Source organism: Mugil cephalus, chromosome 16 (genome assembly GCF_022458985.1).
Source record: "Mugil cephalus isolate CIBA_MC_2020 chromosome 16, CIBA_Mcephalus_1.1, whole genome shotgun sequence".
Taxonomy (NCBI): domain Eukaryota; kingdom Metazoa; phylum Chordata; class Actinopteri; order Mugiliformes; family Mugilidae; genus Mugil; species Mugil cephalus.
This window is the reverse complement of record NC_061785.1, coordinates 23,704,469-23,717,468: the sequence shown is the minus strand read 5'-3', so window position 1 is coordinate 23,717,468 and position 13,000 is coordinate 23,704,469. Positions and strand designations below refer to the sequence as shown.

The 13,000-nt window shown below is 41.3% G+C and overlaps 1 protein-coding gene across 2 annotated transcripts in view; it reads left to right on the top strand.

Annotated features, from left to right (window-relative positions):
- The window catches only part of fmn2b (formin 2b), a 35,303-nt gene that overhangs the window by 2,188 nt on the left and 20,115 nt on the right, over nucleotides 1–13,000 (top strand). Inside the window, exons 2-9 of one of the 2 annotated variants that reach the window (XM_047609111.1) lie at nucleotides 718–968; nucleotides 1,873–2,054; nucleotides 2,799–2,949; nucleotides 6,154–6,206; nucleotides 6,297–7,255; nucleotides 8,333–8,477; nucleotides 12,129–12,216; nucleotides 12,894–12,955. In XM_047609111.1, coding sequence (XP_047465067.1) covers nucleotides 718–968; nucleotides 1,873–2,054; nucleotides 2,799–2,949; nucleotides 6,154–6,206; nucleotides 6,297–7,255; nucleotides 8,333–8,477; nucleotides 12,129–12,216; nucleotides 12,894–12,955 — 1,891 coding nt within the window. Of the gene's footprint in view, nucleotides 1–717; nucleotides 969–1,872; nucleotides 2,055–2,798; nucleotides 2,950–6,153; nucleotides 6,207–6,278; nucleotides 7,256–8,332; nucleotides 8,478–12,128; nucleotides 12,217–12,893; nucleotides 12,956–13,000 lie in introns of both variants that reach the window. The other variant, XM_047609110.1, reaches the window with a different exon arrangement.

The following is a 13,000-nucleotide window of genomic DNA, read 5'->3' as shown; positions in this document are numbered from 1 at the left end:
CACTAAGGCAAGTAGTGGAAGACGATGATATCACAATGACACATAAAATTGTTCATTAGAATTATTATTTTAGTTGTACTGAGATAAACTTTAGGGGTGCTTGAGTATCTTTAAAAAGGTCTAAAACTGGCTCTGTCCACAATTGTGTATGTCATATATGCACAAATCTGAAGAATCTAGAGAAATTTAAAGCTATTGCTATTGTTGAGGTGGAATGAAAAACAGCACAATTATTCATTCTGTGTTTTTACAGTTTTAGAGATATTGATTACAGTATCAGCTGCACCAAGACAGTTTTATGTATTATCAAAAATACATTACAAATATATTTTTCCAAAAGCAGTTTAAATGTTCCAACATAGAGTTGTTTGTAAATACCATATACTTAGTCAAACGATATTCTTGTTTCCATCAAGGTGAACATGACGCCTACTGTTTTTATTGTTGACAGAGCCACAATATTCTGTAGATTCAGATGTCTTAATGGTTGCATAACAAGCAAGAAACTGACCACAACAAAAATATACATTCTGTAAATTTCAAATGGTTTACCTTTATGGAAGGTTTGGACGGACATTTGAAAGTTGATTTTAATACCAATAAATTGTGCTTATATGGAATCAATTAAAAGTCCAAAAAGTTCAAGATAAATGTAAATATAAGTGTAAAGACATCCATTTTAGATGTAAACCTAATCAGGAACCTAACTGTTAACAGGGCAATGGCAGAGGGCCACCGTATTCTCAGACAGCGCTCTCACAGCCTTGCTGGCACTCTGAGTCGCTCAGCTGACTGGACGGAGGAGATTGAGAGGAGGCTTAAGAGCAGAGAGGAGGACGGAGGAGGCTCTGAGGGTTCAGGAGAATCCCTGCTGTGCTACAGAGGAGGAGGCAGCCAACCCATCTGTGCAACTAGAAGACCCTCCTGTGGACAGGTATCTAACTGTGGCTTCCAGGATGTATTCACAGGTGAGTAGAGAGCACATTTCAATGTAATTCAGCATTACAGTCACCTTCTGTTAGAACTTTCCAACCATTGCAGTCCACATGTAGAGATGAGTGAGAAGCTCAGTCATCAAGAGGGCTTCTGTTCCTTTGTATTAGGTTAGTTCAGGTGGATCTGGGAATCTTGTGAGGATTTCCCCCTGGGCACTGCCCTTTGGAGCTTTACTTTGCAAGCTGGAAAGAGACACTTGGGTAGACCCAAGACTATATGGGGGGATTAGATATGTCATCTGGACTTGAAATACCTTTGGATCCCTCAAGAGAAAGTGGAAAACTTTGATTGTTGAGGTGCATCTGTGGTACAGTGATACTGTATAGCTGTAAACAGTTGTATAGAAGCTCCTTTTTTATTTCTTTTTCAGCGATCAGAGGTCTGAGCTGAGGCAGCAACATACCTGAAACTGGATGTTTTCTTCTGAGGTGCAGAAATTCCTGTTTCATGTCAGGATCTTTGTAGTTCCAAAACGTTTCTTTGACAAGCAGTATTCCCTCTAACATTCTCTTTTTCCCACTGTTGTTCTTTCACTCTGCCGTGCTTTCTTCATCCAACTCTCGTACACGTTACAGAGAAACTTGCTTAATATTATTATTCTGTCTGAAAGCTCTTTGTGGATGCTCCCTTTTTCAGAGATTTCCTTCTTCGATCTCTCCATGGTTTCTCTGTGTTAACCATTAGCATTCAAATAAATTCTCCAAAAGTCTCTAAAGCCCTCCTAAACTCAGTCTTAAAATGACATATTGTAAAATCTCAACCTTTCAATGAAACATACTATTGTATGAGGAGAAAAAATTAAGACTGGAAATGCAGTAGTACATTATATAATCAAAATACATGTTCTCTCTTCTTCTTCCATTCCTGACTATCCAGGACGGACTCTTCTGGAGAAACTGTTTCTGCAACAGCAACATCATGATGAGCCAGAGGAGGCTGAGAGGCTTTGTTCCAAGATCTTGGCTATGGGTCTCCTGCTGCCATTCACAGACTGCTTCAGAGAACAGCTGGGGGGCAGCAATGCCCATATCCCCTCTACTGCATCGACCAAGTTTGATGTATGTGGATACACTTTAAACACTTTCAACATGATTGTTGTGACTTTTTAATATACAAGATGGCCTTTTATTACATAAGAAAGCATTATGCTATATTTACATTTTAAAATATACTCAGATTCTACTCTTTGTCAACAAACCTGTTGTCATCTGCATAACTGTCTTCAGAGTCATGAGAAGACATAAGTGTTGTACAACATGCATGACATGTGTAGGAAGGACAGGAATATAAAATAATAGCATCCCAGTTCAGGCTGAAAAATATTACCTACATTTGGAAACCACCAAGCATTAGTAGATGTTCCTATCCTTAAATGTAATGGAGTTGCTGGTAAGAAGCTGATGTACACCACAGAGAAAAATATCCATCTCCCATTTAAGTATACTAAACAGCATGTCTTTGAAATTGTTACTTGCCTTTTGGATCATACTGAAAATTAAATATTATTGACATGATATTAAAATATGTTGCTCATCAGGAGATTCTTGCTAAAGGCCTGCTTCAGTTCAGTTCCAAGATTAGAAACATTAGAGCCTGGACATTATAGCTCTTTTGAAACTGCAACTGTGGTCTAAATCTGATATCAAGTAAGGGAAGCTGAGCTGAAGCCCCCTTGATGTTCACTTCACTGCATCTGTATAATCCCACATATGGACATGCCGCTTCATAATATTGGTATAGCAGTTGTAAAAGTGGTATGAAATAAGAAATAAATCAAATCAGCCAGAGTTTTGTTTTCCCAGCATGACCAGCTGTATACATGGGCAACTGTCAACCAACCACCACACTCCCTGGATCCTCTTGAGGGGAAACTACTTAGTCAGATCAAGGACCTCTGGCCTGCACCCAGGCCTGGTGGAGACAACAGGACTGGTCTCAAATCCACAGAGGCAGGTAAGACCAACTTTTTTATAGTTATTATACAAAATATTACATGCTGGCTAAATGTGGTCAATTTGTACACACAGTATTGAATTCAGCAAACCATAGTCTGGTTATTCAGATTCTTCAGTGCTCAAGACCACTAGTTAGCGGTTGATTAAGGTATTATATTTCTTAAAATATTATATATACAAATATATATAAATATACACACACTATAAATGGAGTTCAGTTTGAGTCCATGAGTCAAAAGCTGCTTGCTGAGCAGCTTTGTGGGTACATACAGCATAGTTCTGCTTCTGTCTTCTGTTCAGAGGACAAGCTATGACTTTGGGAGTTCCACAAAACAATTTGTTAACTGTCTGGATTTCATCGGTACTTTTATTGTGACTACAATACACCTGTGACTTGATATCACATGGACTACACCAACGTCAAAGCCCCTTTCACATCAGCTCAGCTCGGCTCGGCTTCGATATGAACATGCCGTGTCAACCCACCTAATTTACACAATGTCCTTGATATACATGCCTGAGCTGCTCAAAAACAAAGTTTTGATCAAAAAAATCAAATGTGCTGTGCATAGGGGAATTGGCCCTACGTGATGTTCAGGAAATTGCACAGATCAGAGGATGCAAGTGCGACTGTATAGCTATATGGCACACTTTTTTTTATCAATCATGGCAACACACTGGCAAGACGGTGAGATCCGTGAACTGCTCTGCATCCGAGGAGAAGAGAAGAGGAGATTTGCCAGCACATATCGAGATGCAGGACACAGTGATTTATTCAAATATATTTTGAAAGAGCTAGGCTTTAACCATTCCATTTTTCAGCTCATCAACAAACTGAAAGCATTAAAAAAAAAATACACCATGCTGTCCATTGTTTATCTCGCAGAGTAGTATACTTAAATGTGTAATGATAAAGTTGTTGATGCAGTGACGTATGAGAGGGGGGAAAAAAACAGGCACAAAGCTCTTACAGCAGGAGGTCAGATCCGAGATTGTTGGCGATGTGAAAGGCCAGTGGTTTACTCTGTATGTTCTGGACATTCTCAAGTAACACTAGAGCCAGGTGTTGCCATGGATACTACACTGGTTCAGAGTAAAGTAATTATTTAGCAAGTAATTACAACATAAAGTCAGTCAATTAAATTTACTAGAAACAGTTGCAACAATTCAAGTCAGCAGCAAAGTACTAACATTGCAAGGAGAACAAAAGAAAAAATAGTTTCCGTTGACCTGCATCATCAGAACATGGGACAAAAATGGCGTTCCTAATCAGAACCGCAACTCTTTCTCACCTCTACCCCACAGCTCAAAAACAATAGATGTGATTATCTACTTGACAAAGCAGCAAGTGCCAGGGAATTCCTTTCTTTCTATTGCCTGGTAACTGACTGACACAGCAAAAGTGGGTAATTCTGTACACTTGATGACAGTGTTAATGATTTGGTTTGTCCATTGAGTATGTCTGTGTCTTTTCATAGTTGATACTACTGTAGTACTGGGGCCAGACTGCCAAAAACGACATCTAGTGTGATGTTTTGATTCTTGGAGCCTGATCAATAAGGGAAAAGTTAAAATGGGATTTGTCCCATTTGAAATTAAAATTTCTAGTAGGGAAGATATATTCCATATTTTTGTGATTGTTCCAAAACAGGAATCTGTGCAGTGCTCTATCCCCTCCAGCCAATACTGTCACTCCCCTAGAGTAAGCTCATGGCAATGAAACTGTAGTTGTAGATAAGGCATCTATATAATTTAACTAAGCCAAGAACCATTGTTGTTGATTCATAGACTAGCTCAATGATCCTGTCAGTATCCATCTGGAGCCCCTAACTGCCACATTAGTGTCCTTTGAGTATCTGCAAGACTCAAAGGACATGGTCTTGCTCTGATTTGGGAGCAAATCTGAATGTCATCCTACTATCTCAAACTGGTATATAATAATAATATTTAATATATCTTTGAACACATCTTTCTCAAGTGCCCGAAAAACGGCTGGGGCACCCTAAAGGCATTACCTAGTACTTGTAGTGAACTCCTATGTTCCCTTTATCAAAAACAAATATTAGGTATTTCTTAGATCTAATTATATGGTCAAAACTCCAGACGCACTACGCATAAACATGGAAGTGCAAGATATGAATCTGGGAGGAGCTCAAGGTCACAGCCATAAGGACAAAGTGGGAGAAGAGAATTGGCCCAAATGGCTCTGTCAAAGATGTCTTTAAGAACTTGATGAATTTAATATACTCAAGAGAGATCAGAATCTCCAACCCAGAATGTCAATACGTGGGTTGTGTTTCTTTAGCCAGTGATGACCAACAATCAGAGAAATTTATTCAGTAAATGAGGCCCCAGGGATTACCACCCATAGACTGGGGCTGCCATCTGGAGGAGAAAGATGGGGTTCACATGCAATGGTCTCTCTATGTCACTGCCAGCCAGAGGTCAATTGTAAGAATGACAGATTAAGAAATCCAGATCAACAGGAAGATTGAGAGGAGCCATGTGTGGGCTCGTGAACCAATTTCTAAATTCTTGTGGTGAAAAGTCTGCTTGTAGAGCAGATTAAGCAAGCCAATGAATGAGAAGCAATACTCTGTTTCTATTTACTGGGAAAGGGAAATCATAACCTTTTTTTCCAGGAAAGAGTGACATTTAATTTCCACATCCTGGAAGACAAGAAAACTAGCAGCTATATGTTTGCTGCTGTGAAACACAGGTGGCCGAAAACTATTCAAAGTCATAGTAACTGAAGTAATTTAAGAGTTGCAATGTATCAAAAAGTCTAGTTGTCTAGCCAACAGATGATTTCAGCAGTCAGGTCTGCACTCAAGATTGGTCATATTATCGAATAGGTATTCAGTAATGGTAACCTTCATTATATCAATAAGATACACTGCCTACTCTCTTAGATCACCACATCATTTTAAGTAAAGTTGGTGTAGCTGCTGAGTGTGCAACTGGCTATTGCTAAAGCATTACTTGGTCTGATGCATAAAAACTCTAACACTGTATATGACTGTTACATGTTATCATTTACATATTAACTAGTACAATATATTGGTTTTGCATTTTCTTTATGTAAGTTTGATTAAACCTAAGTATAAACTGAGTTCATACATTTGTGTTCGCTTTTGAGCCTTCTGGAAAATTATTTCTGTATTTTTGTTCTCTACTGTGTTGTACTGTCCTGTTTGTCCAGATCATCATGGAGGAATCTTGGCTTCAAGGCAACAACAGACAGAAAACCAAGAGGTTAGTCACTCTGATTTACTGACTTTGGATTTAAGAGACTAAAGACTGTCATAATTTTTGTCATACCTCAAGGTTCTCTCTTTCCTACAGGAGAAATGTGTCCTTCCTCCAGCAAAACTGAAGGAAAAACATGTTAATGTTATCCAACAGCTGGAACAAACCATAGAAGACCTCAGAACTAAAATTGCTGAGCTGGAGCGACAGCCATCTCTGCTGGACAGTGTGAAACCCACCACCTCCACAACAGACAGAGAGTGTGGAGGAGAGGAGGGCCTACTGAGAGTCGTGTGTGACGCTCACCTGCAGACAGATGCAGCTCCCTCTATGGGTTGCTTGGAGGCCAAGTCAGTGCAGACCTCCCCTATGGATGACAGTTGTCAAGTCAAAGTGCCTTGTAGTGTGCCAGGTGGAGTCAACAACCTCTTGCAGCTTCCAGTCCAGCATGGTGGCTTCCAGTGTTCATGTCAGTTGCAGCCACCTGCATCGCTTATCGTTCCAGGAGATGCTGTGTTTCCAGGACAAAGTGTGGAACCTCCGCCTCCCCCGCCTCCCCCGCCTCCCCCACCACCCCTTCCACCTCCCCCACCCTTACCAAGTGGCTTAGTGCCAGCTCTTCCTCCCGCACCACCTCCTCCTCCACCCTTACCAGGTGTCTCAATGCAAGCTCCTCCTCCACCACCTCCTCCTCCCCCACCGCCTCCTCCACCCTTACCAGGTGGCTTAGTGCCGGCTCCACCTCCCCCACCACCTCCTCCTCTGCCCTTTCCAGGTGGTTCCGTTCCAGCTCCTCCTCCACCACCTCCTCTGCTATCTTCTTTGGTAGGCCCTACACCACCATCTCCAGGTTGTGGGCCTCCTCCTCCTCCCCCTCCACCACCAGGAAACATATGTGGGTTTCCAGCTCTCCTGGGCTCTCTGCCTCCTCCACTGCCACTGGGGCTGTACTCTCTGGGTGCTGCTCAGGAGAAACCACCAAGGAAGACTGTGGTAGAGCCACCAAGACCCATGAAACCTCTCTACTGGACCAGAATACAGCTCCACAATAAAAAGTAAATATGGTAACATGTAGCCATGATTTGCTCAATCATGCTGCATGTTTAATCACATACTAGCATCTTGAGTCTAAACTGAGCTATTTTATTTGATTTATTTTGCATAGTCATGATGCACTATTAAGGAAATACATGTCCACCAGAAAGGAGAGATGACATGTCACAGAAATCATTTAGTGCTCAATAGTCATTGTAAAAAGATGATCTATGACAATAGACAGTGGATACGTCTCCTGAAAGTATCCACCTGCTGGTTTTAACAAGTGAAGTAGTCGCTAGACATTGGTATGGGGTCTTCCCATCCATTTTGACCAGCTCTATGTCAATTCAGAGTAAGCATTACAATGCATCTCAATGTGCTTCTGACCACTTGGTTTGGATTACAGTTCTCTGCTCTATATGCAAACAGGCACATCCAGACATTGGGGAGCCACAATATTGTGCTCCATAATAAACTACTTGAAAACATTGCTTACATTTTTTCAGGATATTGGATAGGCCTAACCACAGTCCTCAATAACAAGATCCATAAGAGCCTCTACAAAGTACGAGAACCAACCACTGTTCTTTTCTTTAGTGTCATACTAAAAATGTCATTCTCATTAGTAAAAGTCGGATTATTTAATTTTGGTAAATATAAAAAACATTTTTCCATTGCACAATAGTGATATTATTGTATGTATTCTGAAATGTACATAATTATTGGCATATAAAGTGGGAAAGTGAGACCCAATAAAAAAGTGCTCTGTTGAGATTGGAAATGCATTCTAATGCAAGGTGTCCACTGACATATCCTAATTAGAGCAGTCCACTTGTAATTGGATGCCAGTAAATGTCACTGATATATACCTGCAGTCCACAGCAGCGTTATACTTTATGAAAAGCTTTCTATCAGTGCACTGTCACTATGCATTGCAGTTTGCAGTTTACACTGTAACAGCATCCTTGCGCTGTAGGGTGGCGGAAAATGTGGTCAATGTTATTTTTTGATTTTGAATGGAGCTGTCTTGACACATTTTCAAAAGCAAATAGTAATAATCTTATCCTCTCTAAGTGCTGTTTTGTGTTTCTCAGGGAGGTGTCTTCTTCGCTAGTGTGGGAGACAATTGAAGAGCCAGAAGTAGACTTTGAGGAGTTTGTGGAGTTGTTCTCCAAAACAGCTGTGAAGGAGAAGAAGCAGCCACTCTCTGACACCATAACCAAGTCTAAGTCCAAACAGGTCTCTGTGTTCAAGTTTGATTTATATCATGTAAATAAGAATCATGGAAATATTTCACAGAAGACACAATTTTGTTAAAGAAGCACAGATGTTCAGACAATCAAAAGTGTCTGTTATGGCCAGGTTATGGCAGGCCAGAAGGGATGTGGCCTCAGTGGCTGCACTAGCAAAAATGTGTGGGAGGAGTGTGTATCACAAAACAGAAAGGGTAGATAAGGCTCAGCCGAGGCTGTGTTCAGCCAGTGAGAAGAACTGCTGACTCTTTGACATCTGCTGACTGACTCCTGATGTTGGGCAATAAAAAAGAGCGTGTTGAGGATCTTGCAAACCCAACCATCGAGCATCCCTGGATATTAAGACTTGGATGAAATCTCATCCAGTTAAAACAAATAGCTAATCAGCCAATCACATGGTTGCAATTACATGCATTTAGGCATGTAGAGGTGATCAAGACAACTTGCTGAAGTTCAAACCGAGCATCAGAATGGGGAAGAAAGGAGATGTAAGTGACCTTGAACATGGTCTGGTTGGTGGTGCCAGATGGGCTGGTCTGAGAATTTCAGCAAATGCTGATCTACTGGGATTTTCACATACAATCATCAATAGGGTTTACAGGGAATGGTGAATGAAAAAGACAATATATCCAGTGAGTGGCAGTTGTGTGGATGAAAATGCATTGTTGATGTGAGAGGTCGGAGGAGAATGGGCAGACTGGTTCAAGACGTCCGAAAGGCAACAGTAACTCAAATAACCATTTGTTATAACCAAGGAATGCAGAATAACATCTCTGAACGCACAACACGTCAAACCTAGACGAAGTTGGTCTACAGTAGCAGAAGACCACACCAGGTGCCACTCCTGTCAGCTAAGAACAGGAAACTGAGATTGCAGTTCGCACAGGCTCACCAAAATTGGACAATAGAAGATTAGAAAAAGTTGTTTTGGTTTTTGGTTTTTCTGGTCTGACAAGTCGAGATTTCAGTTGTGACATTTGGATGGCAGGGTCAGAAATTGGCGTAAATATCAGGAAAGCATGGATCCATCCTGCCTTGTAACAACGGTTCATGCTGAGGGTAGTGGTGTAATGGTGGGGGGGGATATTTTCTTGGCACACTTTGGGTCCCTTAGTACAAATAGAGCATGGTTTAAATAAATTTAAATGGTTGTCCATCCCTTTATGACCACAGTGTACCCATCTTCGGACGGCTACTTCCAGCAGGATAATGCACCATGTCACAAAACTCATATCATCTCAGACTGGTTTCTGGAATGTGACAGGGAGTTAACTGTACTCCAGTGGCCTCCACAGTCACCAGATCTCAATCCAGTAGAGCACCTTTGGAATGTGGTGGAACGGGAGATTCATTTTATAGATGTGCAGCTGATAAATCTGCAGTAACTGCATGATGCTGTCATGTCAATATGGACCAAAATCTCTGAGGAATTAATGAAGAATTAAGGGCAGTTCTGAAGGCAAAAGGAGGTCCAAATTTTTGCTAGCAATGTGTACCTAATAAAGTGGCTGGTGAGTGTATATTTCAGCTGAGCTGGGAATACCCGTTGAGGAGATAAAATTCATCTTTAGAGAGAGGAACATCTATAATGCCATGCTTAGCCTGTTGCCACAACAACACCACTGTGGATAAACTGACAAAAATGTTTGGATGGGTGGATGTAACCAAAATCAGAATAGGTTTGATTGGGCCATGTATTCACACTCATATATCATCTAAGTCAAATGCTTTCTATTACATTACAACATGGAGAACATGTGGAAGTATAGGGGGGTATAGACAAGGCAGTTATGTACAAGATTTGTGTGATCTGTGTCACTGGCTTGTTTTAGACTTAGACTTAATGATCCTCGAGGGAAATTACTTTATCTACGTAGATTTGTTGCATATAAAATTAAACACAAGAAAGATAAAGTAAAATAAGATTAGATTAAAGTAAAATTAAAATAAAAAGTGTAATCAAAAAATTTACAGAATTATGAAAAAATATACAAAAATAGTTGACAAAACAGTGTCCAATATGGTTGTTTGGTCAGTTGCATAGCAACAGTGGCATGGATCATGTCATCGCATGGTGTTTCTCGTCAATGGTGTCTCCTTGTTGTTGTCCGCTGAGGGAAGGATGTAAATGCCAACGGAGTGTGTCCGCCCGTAGAATCTGAAGCCAGGCACAGACATATTGTGGTCCTATGAGCCAGGTCTCCAAAGCTCTTCTCATAACACACTCCCTCTGGGTCCCATCAAGCGCACACAGTCCATCCATCCCGCCGCCAAAGACCTCATGTTCCCCTTGAGGACAGACAGCGCCACCAATCTGAACCTCCTTCTCCGCTCCTCCAACTCCAGTCTGGCATCCCCAGCACTTCTCCTGAAGCGCAGCATGACTCTCAGGCCTCACTCCTGGCAGCTCCGGGGACATGGACAGTGCTGGCAGGGTCACAGGAACACAGGTGCAGGTCCTGCACAGTATCTCCAGCTGATCTTCAGCTGTTCCCGATACTGCACTGTTCTGGACCGAAATCTCAGATGCTGTTCCTGGAATCTGCTGGAGCCACTTCCAGCAGTCACCACAGGGACAACTATTACCTTCACCTTCACACATTTTTCAGCCCTTTTTTTTTACCCTTTCAGCCCTTTATTTCTCAAGCTTCTCATGTCCCTTCTTTCTAATGTTGCTATCATTTAGGATTACTTTATCTATCACTACAGCACTATTCTGCTGTTTTTCCACTGCTTCAATGTCCGGTTGGTTAACTATCATCAGCTTGTCATTCTAGAATCTGGAAATCCCACATGATCTTGGCTCACCTCCACCAAACCTTGGTTATTGGTGTTCCATGTATGGCTTTGTACACCCTGCTCTTACTAGTCCTCAGCCTTCTTCTTTTCGCTTAGTACACAACCTCATTGTGCTGGATCTGAGGTAAAACTCTCCATTGTGAGGAGCTTACTTGTCTTGATAACAGTGGCCTCTATCTCCCCCTTTGACCAGCTTATTATGCCATCAGGGTATCTAAGGTATCACTTGCCTCATTCTCAATACGTATATGGCTGTGTCTGCTTTCCCTGTGGCCTCTTTGGGATTTCCATTTGTTGTGGCAAGTTATTTGTACTTATTAACATCTGCTATGTTGCCCTCGAGTAGCTCAATCTCATTTGTTCTAACAACCTTCCCTGTTCTGTTCCCTGTTCCTATCCTTGTAGTATAGATCAGTTAGTCAATGTCTCGCTCACTTCTGGCATACAGTTTAATATCATCCATATAGACTGACTGAGGAGTGTTTAGGCCTCCGTAGAACAACAGCAGTGACAGTAGTTATTCTAGGCGATGATCATGTTGGCTTGTCTGGTCCTTCATTTGGGGGTGACTGATGTACTAGTAGCTGTTTTTTGTTCTTACCCATTCCTTTGAGCCATGTGCCTACTCATCTTATCAGCTAGGATGACTGACAGGAGCATCCATGTATCCATGTTGTACATAGGCAAGTTACAGACAAGTGGATGAAGCACAGGGCTGCACATCTTTGTTTGTTGTCATGAGAAGCAGCAGATGTATTGTTCTGTGCACACTGATGCATCTGCTTAACAAGTACATTTGAGCTTTAAGATCTGACCTAATACCTTTTCTTTTCTTTAGGTTGTGAAGCTCCTAAACAATAAACGTTCTCAGGCAGTAGGAATTCTTATGTCCTCAATGCATCTTGACATGAAAGATATCCAGCATGGTGAGTTGTTTACTTTGTTACTTTGTCCAAACACATGCTCGTTCAGTTAATTGGTGATTCTAAATTGGCCTTAGGTGTTAGTATGAATGGCTTGACCTGTCAAGGATCTACCCCGTGTTGTTAGACTTCAGCCCCGCCGCGGCCCTCCAGAGGACAAGTGGTTACAGAAAATTAATGAATAGATGAATTGTCAGAATATGAATTTGAGTCTGGTAACATATACTATGGATTTCATTAGGGGACCTTTCAACCTGAAAATACCTTTTCACACAATTGGATTGTCCTACGACCAGTCACAACAACAAATTGCTTCTTCTTAAGTACTGCAATCTGTTTGTCCTTGGGTGGGCTTGCTTTGAAGCTGTTTATGCAGCACAAGTACTTTAACTGCTGTATTTTTGCTGAATTCAGTTTCTAAACTTGCATTTTCACCAGAGAAAAAAAAAGGTCACTAAATGACTTAAGGGCTTACTTTTATAAGCTAAAGATCATTAACATCCCAGTCACATTCTTCTATCATTTTTGGTTGTCCTTATTTTTATATCTTCTGACTTTTTCCTCCCAAATTTGATTTTCCTGACATTCTCTATTTTCTCCAAGGCAAGAGTATTGCTGTATGACTGAATAGAGTGACCAGTGAACATAGTTTTGACTCTTATTTTCTCTCTCACACACAGCCATTCTGAAATTGGACAACGGTGTAGTTGACCTGGAGACTCTGCAGGCCCTGTATGAAAATGTGAGCAGAACACACCCCAGTTAGGATTCAGGGCCCCTTAAACCT